General features: G+C 37.7%; 1 protein-coding gene across 1 annotated transcript in view; it reads right to left on the reverse strand.

Moving 5' to 3' along the window:
* The window catches only part of PPP1R9A (protein phosphatase 1 regulatory subunit 9A), a 577,130-nt gene that overhangs the window by 192,157 nt on the left and 371,431 nt on the right, over nucleotides 1–13,542 (reverse strand). Inside the window, exon 4 of the mRNA XM_007939795.1 lies at nucleotides 11,121–11,225. Within this exon, the coding sequence (XP_007937986.1) occupies nucleotides 11,121–11,225 (105 nt within the window). The remainder of the gene's footprint in view (nucleotides 1–11,120; nucleotides 11,226–13,542) is intronic.

The raw sequence follows: 13,542 nt of genomic DNA on the forward strand, positions 1-13,542 counted from the left end.
TGGTTTTTGTGTTTCTCTAGAGAACCCAATCTAACACAACCACCATCCACCTCAGTGAAATTTCTAGGGGTCCAATGGTATGGGGCATATTGAGATACTCCTACTAAAGTGAAGGATATCATTGTATCTGGCTTTCCCCACAATTAAAAAGGAGGCACAACATCTGGTGGGCCTCTTTGGATTTTGGAGGCAACATATCCCTCATTTGGGGGTATGCTGAGGATTATTTATCAAGTGACTCAGAAAGCTGCTAGCTTTGAGTGGAGCCCAGAAAGGCTCTGTAACAGGTTCAGGCTGCTGTGCAGGCTGCTCTGCCACTTGGGTCATATGATCTGGCTGATCCAATGGTGCTTGAGGTGTCTGTCGCTGATAAAGATGCTGTTAGGAGTCTCTGGCAGGTCCCTATAGGTGAATCACAATGCAGACCCTTGGGGTTTTGGAACAAAGCCCTGCCATCCTCTGCAGATAATTACTCTCCTTTTGACCAACAGCTTTTGGCTTGTTACTGGACTTTAGTAGAGACTGAATGACTAACCATGGGCCACCAAGTCACCATGAGGCCTGAGCTGCCCATCATGAACTGGGTATTGTCTGACCCACAGAGTCATCATAAAGTTGGACATGCACAGCAGCACTCCATCATTAAATGGAAGTGGTATATCAGAGATTGAGCTTGAGCAGGACCTGAAGGCACAAGTAAGTTGCATGAGGAAGTGGCCCAAATGCCTATGGTCTCCACTCCAGTCACATTACCTTCCCTCTGCCAGTCTGCACTTATGGCCTCACGGGGAGGACCTTATGATCAGTTGACTGAGGAAGAGAACACTTGTGTTTGGTTTACAGATGGTTCTGCACAACATGTAGGCACTACTCGAAAGTGGACAGCAGCGGCACTGCAGTCCCTTTCTGGGACTTCCTTATAGGACAGTCGTTAAGGGAAATCCTCTCAATGGGCAGAACTTTGAGCCATGCATCTGGCTGTTCAATTTGCATGGAACAAGAAATGGCCAGATGTGCACTTGTATACGGATTCATGGGCTGTGGCTAATGACTTGGCCATATGGTCTGGGACTTGGAAGGAGCATGATTGGAAAATTGGTGACAAGGATGTATGGGGGAAGAGATATGTGGACAGATCTCTCTGAATGGGCTAAAGGAGTAAAAGTATTTGTGTCTCATGTGAATGCCCACCAAAAGATGACCTCAGCAGAGGAGGACTTTGACAATCAGTTAGACAGGATGGTATGTTCAGTGGAAACCAGCCATCCTTTTTCCCCAGCTACTCCTGTCATTGCTCAATGGGCTAATGAACAAAGTGGCCATGGTGGCAGGGATAGAGGTTATGCATGGGTTCAGCAACATGGACTTCCACTTACCAAGGCTGATTTGGCTATCACCACTGCTGAGTGCCCAATCTGCCAACAGCAGAGACCAACACTGAATCTGTGATATGGAACCATTCCTTGGTGTGATCAGCCAGCAACCTGGTGGCAGGTTGGTTACACTGGACCACTTCCATCTTTCATCCAGCATTTTATTCTTACTGGAATACTTATTCTGGGTATGGATTTGCCTTCCCTGCATGCAATGCTTCTGTCAAAACAACCATCCATGGACTTCCAGAATGCCTTATCCACTGTTATGGTATCCCCCACAGCATTGCTTCAGATCAAAGGACTCACTTCACAGCAAATGAAGTGCAGCAATGGGCTTATGCTCAAGGAATTCACTGGTCTTACCATGTTCCCCATCATCCAGAAGCAGCCGGCTTGATAGAATGATGGAATGGCCTACTGAAAACCCAATTACAGCACCAGCTAGGTGGCAATACCTTGAAGGGTTTGGGCAGTGTTCTCCAGGAGGCTATATATGCTCTAAACTAGCGTTTAATATACAATGCTGTTTCTCCAATAGACAAGATATATGGGTCCAGGAACCAAGGGGTGAAAATGGGAGTGGTACCACTCAGTATTACCCCTAGTGACCCACTCGTAAAATTTTTGCTTCCTGTCCCTGCTACCCTATGCTCTGAGGGTCTGGAGAGCTTAGTCCCAAAGGGAGGAACACTCCCACCTGGAGACACAATACTGACTGCATTGAACTGGAAGTTAAGAACGCCATCTGGCCATTTTGGCTTCCTCATGCCTCTGGATCAACAGACAAAAAAGGGCATTACTGTACTATCTGGTGTTATAGATCCTGATGACCAAGGGTAAGCTGCATTGACATTACATAATGGAGGTAAAGAAGAATATGTCTGGAATACAGGCGATTCTTTAGGATGTCTCTTAGTACTACCATGCCTTGTGATTAAAGTCAATGGAAAATTACTGATACCCAATTCTGGTCTGACTAGTAATGGCCCAGACCCTTCAGGAATGAAGGTTTGGGTCATCCCACCAGGCAAAGAACCATGACCAGCTGAGGTGCTTGCTGAGGCAAGGGAAATACTGAATGGGTGGTGGAAGAAGGTAGTTATGAATATCAGCTACAACCACATGACTAGTTGTAGAAACAAGGACTGTGATTGTTATATTTCTTCATTGTATAGTGCATCAAATATTTTTGTTTCCTTCTGTTATGAACTGTGAAATGTAAATAAGGTTAATGCATTTTGGTTGTACGTGTATTAGCATCTCATGTTAGGTGCAAATATGACTTTATAATTGTCCTTCTTTAGAGATTATGTGTAGAATAATGAAGAAGAAGATGTGTAGAACTACCAAGTTGACAAGGGGCGGATTGTGATAGTTGGAGCTGTGTGTCAACTTGGCTCGACCACAATTCTCTGTGGTCTAAGCAGTTGCAATGTGGATTATTTCCATGATGGGATTGGATGTATATGTTTTAAGCAGCCAATCCATTGAAGGGGAGTTTCCCTAGGGGTGTGGCCTGCTTCCAATATATTTATGGACATCCTGGGAGAAGAGACACTCTTCTGTGGATCGAGATACTGTTGTGCTGCCTACAACTGTCCATGAGCGAACAATCCACCATTCGGCCTGGTGATCTTGGATTCATCATTTGTTGGAGTCAACAGCCGGTATGCTGCCTGCCAACCTTGAACTTATCAGCCCCTGAAGCTGTGTGAGTCGGGAAAAGCCTCCAGCTTGGGACTTGACAGCTTCTGTCAGTGTGTGAACCATTTTCCTAAGATAAAATTTTCTTTCTCTATATGTATATATATGCTTCACTGATTTTGCTTGTCTAGAGAACCTAGTCTAACACACTGCTTTACCCAGTATTAACTCTGGAAGGAACTTTAGAAATCATCTGGAATCAACCCTGCCATTTTAGAAATTAGAAACTAAAGCCTATGAGAGATAAGTTAGATTTCCAGGAAAACAAAGTTAATATTATAGCTCAGGTTAAAATTTGTCTCCTGACTTCCAGGTGGTTTCTACTATTCTAAATATGATATCATGTTAGCTGAAGGCTCTTTGAACTTGGAACTTTATACCTATAGCAGATGGAGGCAGTAGGTCACAAACTCTAATTCACCAGGGACTAAAAAAGTGTCATTGAAGATTGAATAAGACCATGCATAGGACAGTAGGAAGAGTAGGGTTTTTCTTGTCTACAAGCACTAAAATTCAAATCTTTTAAAATATTTAAAGACAACACAATGTACATATAGGCCAACTCTCTTATGCAAACTTACCAACCTACATTTTAAATTTTCTTTCACATTAATATTCTATGCTAGTCATCTCCAAACTTTTTTTCGATAATTACTTTATATTAAAAAAGCAAAAAGCTCTAGCAGTGTAGTAGTGTAGGTTGTATTTTTATCATAATTTATTGCTAAATTTCAACTAATGTATTTATTTTCAAAACAGACTGAAGTGAAATTCCTGATTTCAGTTCCAAGTGTCTATGTGATGAGTATTTCTGCAATCTGTCAAAATGCCCACAGGTCCTGGCCCCTTTCCTAGAATGAATGGCTGGTCAAATATCAGTAACTAAAGGTAGAGTAGGAGATGGTGGGAGTTTGTAATACAGGGTTTCCAGTATGCAGTTCCCACTATAGCTTGTCTCAAATTATCTTTATCTTGAATTAAACATTTCAAAATAAAATCCCAATTTGAGGAGGCACCTGAAAGCCTGCCTAAGATAAGCCTAGGCTCAGAGATTGTTGAAAGAAAACATGAACATTTTAATAAAAATTATTGTTGCGAAAATACAGATAGTATTATATTTAAAAATCCAATAATTTTCACACATGCAATTGAGTGAATTGATATTAATCATGTTATGAAACCATGAGCATTTGCTCTTAGACTCATTTCTACCTTAAAATGTCACTATGACCCTAGAACTTAGAAACTCTAGAATGCTGAGACTTTGGGCCCGAAAGAGAGAATGTCTATTTTTTCTCATGTTTGGCTATGGATATACAATAGAGGAAAATGTGGAAGAGACTAGGCAAATCCACACAGGTCTTTACATAATGACATAATAAAATTTCATTTTGAATGAGAAGCAATATAAGAGAATAATAATAATAATAATAATAACCAACAAGTGACAAAATTTTGTATCAATTAAAAATGTATCAGATTAGTTTAGGGAACTGTCTTGTGATTCTCATTCTTTCCTAATCCTCATATTAAGTTGTCATCACCAGTACTAATATCAACCTTTCCCTGTTCTGGCCCAAACCCCACACATACAAAGATCTATATGAAAATATTTCTGCCTGTATGTCATATAAGATTATCCCACAAAATAAATGTATAGCTAATTATATTAGTAGGAATTGCCATGTATTACATTATTATCCCTTTGATTTCAAGCAATTAACAATAATATGAAGTAAAAGTTATTATCATTTAACAGGTAAATCACCCAATGAAGTTTAAACAGTTAGCAGGTAAGTAGTAGAACTGAGTTTCAAATTTCAAATTCAGATGTTAAGATTCCAAAGTCTCCAAGTCAGAATGGAAACAGCAAAAGATGCCCTCGGCTGAGATCCACTATCATCATTTGCTCCACAGTAACCTGCATCTCTCAGTTTGTCACATTGTGGTGGCTTGTGTATTGCCGCGGGGCTGGAGGCTATGCCACTGGTATTTCAAATACATGCTGGGTGGCCTATGGTGGACAGGTTTCAGCAGAGGTTCCACATAAGACAGACTAGGAACAAGGAGGGGCCATCCACTCTTCAAAACAGTGGTTCGTAAAATCTTATGAACAGCAGTGAAACACTGTCTATTGCTGGAAAACTTTATGAATAGCCCTGAAACACTATCTGATATGGTGCCAGAAGATGAGTGCCTCAGGTTGGAAGGCACTCAAAATACGACTGAGGAAGAGCAGCCTCCTCAGAGTAGAGTCAACCTTAACGACATAGATGGAGTAAAGCTTTCAGGATCTCTATTTGTTGATGGGGCATGACTCAAAATGGGAAGAAACAGCTTGCAAATCCTCTATTAGTAATTAGAACATGGAATGTATGAAGCACACATCTAGGAAAACGGGAAGTTTTCAAAAATAGAATGCATGAAGATCAATATCTTAGGCATTAGTGAGCTGAAATGGACTGGTATTAGCCATTTTGAATCAGTCAATCATATCATCTACTATGCAAGGAATGACAAGTGGAAGAGGAATGGCATTGCATTCATTATCACAAAGAATGTTTCAAGATCTATCCTGAAGTCCAATGCTGTCAGTGATAGGATAATAACCACAGGCCTATAAAGAAGATCAGTTAATACTACTACTATTTAAATTTGCACACCAACCACTAAAGCCAAAGATGGAGAAAGTAAAGATCTTGACCAACTTCTGCAGTCGGAAATCACCCAAACATGCAATCAAGATGTACTGGTGATTACCGGTGATTGGAATGCAAAAGTTGGAAACTAAGAAGAATCATCAGTGACAGAAATGACACTGGAGATTGCATGATAGAATTTTGCAGGACCACGAGTTAATCATTGCAAATACTTTTTCAACAACATAAATAGCAGCTATACACGTGGACCTCTCCGGCTGGCATACACAGGAATCAGACTGACTACACCTGTGGAAAGAAGCTATGGAGAAGCTCAATATCATGAATCAAAGCAAGACCAGGAGCTGACTTTAGAATAGAATAAGCATTAACTGCTCATATGCAAGTTCAAGTTGAAGCTGACAACAATTAAGTCAAGTTCATAAGAGCCAAAATATGACTTTGATTATATTCCACCTGAATTTAGAGATCATCTAAAGAATACATTTGAAGCACTGAACACCAATGACCAAAATCCACATGATAACATCAAGAACATTATACATGAAGAAAACAAAAGATCATTAAAAAGACTGGAAAGACAGAAAAGACCAAAATAGATGTCAGAAGACTTTGAAACTTGCTACTGAATGGAAAGTAGCTAAATCAAATAGAAGAATTGATGAGATAAAAAGCTAAACCAAAGATTTCAAAGGGCAGCTCAAGAAGACAAAGTAAGGTATTACCATGAAATGTGCAAAGACCTGGAATTAGAAAACCAAAAGAGAAGAACACACTCAGCATTTCTTAAGCAGAAAGAACTGAAGAAAAAGTTCAAGCCTCGAGTTGCAATACTGAAGGATTCTATGGGCAAATATTGAACGATGCAGGAGCCATCTAAAGAAGATGGAAGGAATACACAAAGTCACTGTATCAAAAATAATTGGTCCACGTTCAACCATTTCAGGAAGTACCATATGATCAAGAACCAACGGTTTTAAAAGAAGTTGCCCAAGCTGCACTGAAGGAACTGGCAAAAAATAAGCTTCCAAGAATTCACAGAATACCTACTGAGATGTTTCAACAAATGGATACAGTGCTGGAGGCACTTACTCATCCATGCCAAGAAATATGGAAGACTGTAACCTACCCAACTGATTGCAAGAGATCCATATTTGTGCCCAATCCTAAGAAATGTGATCCAACAGAATGTGGAAATTACTGAACAGTATCATTAACATCACATGTAAGTAAAATTTTGCTGCAAATAATTCAAAGATGGTTGCAGCAGTATGTTGACAGGGGACTTTCAAAAATTCAAGCAGGATTCAGAAGAAATATGGAAAAAGGGATATCACTGCTGATGTCAGATGGATCTTGGCTGAAAGCAAATGATACCAGAAAGGTGTTTACCTCTGTTTTACCGATGATACAAAGGCATTTGACTGTGTGGATCATGACAAATTATGGATAACATTGAGAAGAATGGTAATTCCAGAGCATTTCATTGATCTCATGAGGAACCTGTACACAGACCAAGAGGCTATCATTTGAACAGGACAAGGGGATACTGCATAGTTTAAATTCAGGAAGAGTGTGCTTCAGGGTTGTATTCTTTCACCATACTTATTGAGTCTGTACACTGAGCAAATAATCCAAGAAGGTGGATTATGTGAAGAAGAACATGACATCAGGATTGGAGGAAGAACCATTAACAACCTGTGATATGAAAATGATACAACCGTGCTTGCTGAAGGTGAAGATGACTTGAAGCACTTACTGATAAGATCAAAGAATATAGTCTTCAGTATGGATTACACCTCAACATAAAGAAAATAAAAATCCTCACAACTGGAGCAATAACCAGTCATGGTAAATGGGGAAAAGATTGAAGTTGTCTGGGATTTTATTTGGATCCACAATCAATACCCATGGAAGCAGTAGTCAAGAAATCAGACATTGTATTGCAATGGGAAAATCTGCTACAAAAGACTTCTAAAGTGTTGAGAAGGAAAGATGTCACTTTGAAGATTTAAGGCATGCCTAACTCAAGCCATGGTATTTTGAATCACATTATAGGCATGTGAAAGCTGGACAATGAATAAGGAAGACCAAAGAAGAGCTGATGCCTTTGAATTACGGTGTTGGTGAAGAATACTGAAAATGCCATAGACTGCCAGAAGAATGAATAAACCTGTCCTGGAGGAAGTGCAGCCACAATGCTCTTGGGAAGCATGAATGACAAAACTTTGTCTCACCTACTTTGGTCATGTTGTCAGAAGGGAACATTCCCTGGAGAAGGATATCATGCTTGGTAAAATAGAGGCCCAGCAAAAAAAAAAAAAATTAAAGACTTCCAGTGAGATGGATTGATATAGTGGTTACAATGGGGTCAAGTACAGAAAGGACTGTGAGGATGGCGCAGGACTGGGCAGTTTTTCGTTCTGTTATACATAGGGTCACCATGAGTTGGAGTCAACTCAACAGTGCCTAACAACAATAACCTTCAATAGATAATTGTTTTGTTTTGTTTTGTCTTTTTGGCTTCCAGTTTCATCGTATGTGAAATAGAAGATTGGACAGTATTTTTGAGTTTCTTTCTAGTTCTAATCAGAAGTTACATGTATTTGTCATATCTCTGTTTATAAAGTATGTTTTCACTCATTTCCTCATTTGAATATATGTCTATGGTCCTGAAACTTGAAATTTTATTTATATGCAGTTTTTTACTTTTTTGGCCAAGAAGAATAGACATAACCCAATGTGAATAATGTAACAAATAAATTTCATGTTTAAACCACAATTATTCCTTATCTAACATAGAAATCAAAATTGAGTTTATACTGTCACTGGAAAATGTTGCCTGAAGAACAGAGAGCAATCTGCAGAAAGACAATCACATCCACTGAGGGGTGACCCACAAAGCTCTGGGAGAGCAGATCAGACAGTCTCAACTGCCCTTTTTTCATTTACATCACATTCTTTTCTCAGGATTGTGAGTATTCTGAAAGCTTCAACCTGCACCATAAAGTCTTTTTAGTTGTATTCTTTACACCTTCATCATCAAAGAGTGCTTTCCAACTGAAAAAGGAAGAAAGTCTCAAAGTCTAATACTTAAATTCATGATTGTACAACATTAAGCACACCACAACAAAATCCTAATGTTATACTCCTTATAAAAATGTTAACTCATGAATATTCTCAGAATATTCTAGGAGGTTCGTTCTGATGAGAGCAAGAAAATACATGTGTAATTATACTGATTAATAAGGTCTCCTTATCTGTTTCTTCATAGGATTTATGGAAAAGTATAAAACAAAAGCAATGATATATTTATAAAAAAGAAACAGTAACCTGTGACCAAATGAAAACTGATTTCAAACCTTGACTTTAGTTGGCTTAGGACTGCTTTCTGTTGTTTTTCCAACCTATAATTTTCAGAACACCAGGACTGGATACAAATTTCAATGTTCAAGAAACATACCCTTTGTCTCAGTAAGCTGGAAAAATTATAGTTCACCAAACAGTGATTCTGACTGATTCTTAAAAACTATAGAGATTTTTCAAATATATTTTTGGCCAAAAATTATTCAGCTTATTTATCTAAATGGCACATACTATTGTATATGTATATAGTAATTCAATTTCAATTCACTATTGCCAAAGGGGCAGGGAGGCTGCATCTTCTGACCTCCTCTAACCCTACAAGAGGAAGACAGACTCACCATCAGTAGCCCAAGGCCTATCCCTGCGAGACCAGATATGCCACTTCCCTCTAGCCCTTTCACCAATCCTGTTGCCAACCATTCGTTCCTCCAGTAGTACCCACCATCTCTCTACTGGGTTCAATAACTTGCTGCAGTGGCCACACAGAACTCACAGATTGTGGGGTTTATTAGGGAAGCAACAGGCTACAATTCAAGTTCAGGAACACGCTGTCTGCCTTACCCAACTGTCTCTCAGCCAACGGTCTCTCTCAGCAGTACATGTCTCTCGGTGTCTCTCTTCCAGCAGTGTGTATCTCTCAGTGCCTGTCTCAGTAGCACATGTCTCTTGCATCTTTCTCTCAGCTGTGTGTGTGTCTCTCACATGTCTTAGCCGGCAGTCAGAGAGACTCCTTCTGCCTCTAGGAGGGCTCCTTTTGAGCCTGGCAGAGTGGCTAAACCATCCAATGCAAACATCAGAGTTCTACATACCTGAGAGAGAGCGAACTTCCCAGAACATTACTCTGTGCTGCTCCCAACAGAAATACTCCAGGTGGATAATTTTAACAATCAGAAGCTACTCACTTGCTCAAGGCAAATTCCACCACAGAGTTCACAAAGACTTATGGCTAGAAAAGCCACACTGTAATTTACTGCACCTTTACTATATAACTAATTTGGTTAAAGAATTTCAGCCTAAATTCTCACTGAGAATTTAACTAGAAATTCTAACTTCCTAATAATTCTTACTCTATAAGCAATAAGGCACATTAACATAGCTCAGTAATTAACTACACTGGATTCATCTTGTACATTCATTTGCTTTCATATCTTTCTTGAATATTATGATTTTTAATTTTAAATTCCACTTATACGAATTGATTTTGATAAAGAAAAATTAACACTGAAACCAAAGGCAACACAAAAGAGATAAATACCCCAATCAAAATACAGCCAAAGGACTTGAATAGATAGTTTTCCAAAGAAGAAACAGCAACCTGTGACCAAATGAAAACTGATTTTAAACCTTGACTTTAGTTGGCTCAGGACTGCTTTCTATTCTTTTTCCAACCTATAATTTTTAGAACCCCATATAAATGACCAATAAAACCACGAAAAAATGCTCAAAGCCATTAGTCATTAGGGAAATGCAAATCAAAACCACAAAAAGATACAACTTTATACCCACTTGAATAACTATTATCCAAACATGAAAATAATTAAATGTTGGTGAGGATGCGGAGAAATTGGAACCCTCATGCACTGCTGATAGGAATGTAAAATGGTGCAGGTGCTGTGGAAAACATTTTTGTGTTCCCTCTAAAACTTAAACATAGAATTACCATATGAATAAACAACTTCTATATACCACAAACAACTAACAGCAGGGACACAAATAGATATTCAGACACCAATATTCATTACAGTACTGTTCATAACAGTCAAAAGCCAGAAACAACCCAAGTGTAATCTACAGCTATATGGATAAACAAAATATGTGTATATGTTAAAATGGCCAGTTTTATGTTGCTTATATTTTATCACAATGAAAAAAAAAACCAAAAAACCTAACATCAAATTTTTAGTACTTAGACAAAATTCTTATAATTCCCAAGATTTATAGGTATAATCATAACAAAACTAAAATTCAACAAAAATAAAAACCAAATTGTTCACATGTGAAGTCTCTTATTTACCTGACATTACCCTTGGTGTTTCTGAGAACAGTAGCAGCAAAATTCTGGGTGACACCCACCAAGCTGATTCCGTCCACTTCTACAATCTGGTCATTGACCTGTATTCTTTGGAAGTAAAAACAATAAAGTAAAATTACACACTGTTAATTTTTCTGATAATACTATATCATTCTCAATGAACATATTCACAAAATGTTTGAATTTTAATATACTCTTATTTATCCAAAATCTATCTTTATTATATAAGAGCCAGATCTTACTCATAAGCTTATTAATGTTTTTGAAAAAAGATATTGAAGACCAGAAGTAAATACATTCAATTTATCAAATATCAATATCTTTCTCACAAAAAATTGACAGCTGCTCATTTATGACATATTTACATTGTATTTTCTCCTTAATACATTAAATAAAATATACAGATCAGTTGAGCTACCTGCTGGCCTTAATTCCCACATTCTCACACCACTTTTTTCTACAGAATACTATCACCAGGAACTCCTTGAAATTAATCCTTCCTATTCAAGTTGTGTACTTTATATATTTAATGTCTGTAATATACAGACACAGATGAATACATACACATACACACACACGCACACACACATAAATATGCATACATATATATATACATATAAAACCAAATCAAACTCACTGCCATCGAGTCAGATCCGACTTACAGCAACCCCTTGTTGGGTTTCCAAGGCAGTATCACTATGAAAGTAGATTGCACAGTCTTCCTTCTGAAGAGTGGCTGGTGGGATTGAACCACCAGCCTTCTGGTTAGCAGTCAAATACCTTAGGCACTACACCACCGGCGCTCACATATATGCATACACACACACACACACACACATATACAGACATATGATATATAACGTCCATTCAGGTAACGTCTGACTGTATGTCTGTGGTCCCAACCCTTATAAAGCCTAGTATATTAAAAATTTGAGGTAGGTACAATGGTTTAGTCACAAATGGGTGCTACTTTGCCACACTCATCACAACATTGTTATTAATGTAGTGTAGTGCCTAAGGCACTTGACTGCTAACCAGAAGGCTGGCGGTTCAAACCCACCAGCCACTCCTCGGAAGGAAGATGAGGCAATCTACTTCCGTAGTGATACTGCTTCGAAAACCCAAGGAGGGGTCGATATGAGTCGGGTCCGACTCGACGGCACATACCAACACAACAACAACATATGATGTTAAAGATGTTTTAGTGTACCTGAAAGTGTTTCATTAATACTTTTTATGCATTGAAAGGTAAACTATATACTAAGACAAACATTTGACTGATACTAGATACCAACAACAGCTAAATGTTCCGATTTATATACAAATTCAACTTGAAGATAGACTTAGGAACAGAACTTGTTTGCAATCTGAGGACTGCCTGTAGATAATATGGTGTTCATACAACATCCAAATCACATAATGTCTTATTTCACAGACATGTCAAATAATGCATGACTGCATATGTAGACATATATACACATACAAACATGTAGGGGTTCGGGTGTGTTCACTGAAGAGCAATATATAGTATTACCGTGGTTTAGTGCATACTACTTTTGAATTCACATACACTTTTTAAAAAATGTCATTTTTATTCTTAATCATGAAATATTTTAAAAATAGAGAAACATAGAAGAAATATTTTTAATACAATAAGTAACCATGTGCCCAACATCCAACTTCATAAAATTTTAACACTGTGCAACATTTTACTCACATTTTTTTCTAAAGAAATACATTATAGAAAAGCTGAAGGTCCTTTATTATTTGTTTCTAATCTTATACCCCAAACGGAATTATTATATTAATTTCCATGTTTAGGGTTTCTATTGATTTTTTGAAATAGAAATAACATTCATATATGCATAGGTATAATATCTATACATTTGCCATGTTTTCAAAATAATGTAGGATACTTTTCTTTTGGCAATTTAAGGTGCTTTATTCCCATTAAATTTGTGATTTATTCATGGTCATAAATGCAATTCCAGCTAATTTTTTTTTAACAAATGTGCAGCAATATCTTTTACAAATTAAACAAAGTACATTCATTCATTATTTTACAGATAGACAATTGTGTGATTTTCAATTTCAGCTATTATTAATAACTGTGGCAATAACCAATTGCATACATGCCTCCTTCTGCACATATGAGTCTCTCCAGGATATATATCTAGAAATAGAATTCCTGGGTCAAACAGCAGAGATAAATTTCAGTCCAAAATGGTTATAATGATGTATATTCTCAACAGCACTGTATGAATGATTCCGACTCTCCAGACCCTCAAAAATATACATTTATATATTTCTTATAAGAGGTATAAAAAAATGTCACACTGTCATTTTAATCACATTTCCAGTTACTATTGAGGTTGAACATTTTTTCATATGTATATAGTCATTT

The sequence above is a fragment of the Orycteropus afer genome, unplaced genomic scaffold (genome assembly GCF_000298275.1).
Source record: "Orycteropus afer afer isolate SDZICR_OR568_19922 unplaced genomic scaffold, OryAfe1.0 scaffold00063, whole genome shotgun sequence".
In the NCBI taxonomy this organism is placed as follows: Eukaryota; Metazoa; Chordata; class Mammalia; order Tubulidentata; family Orycteropodidae; genus Orycteropus; species Orycteropus afer.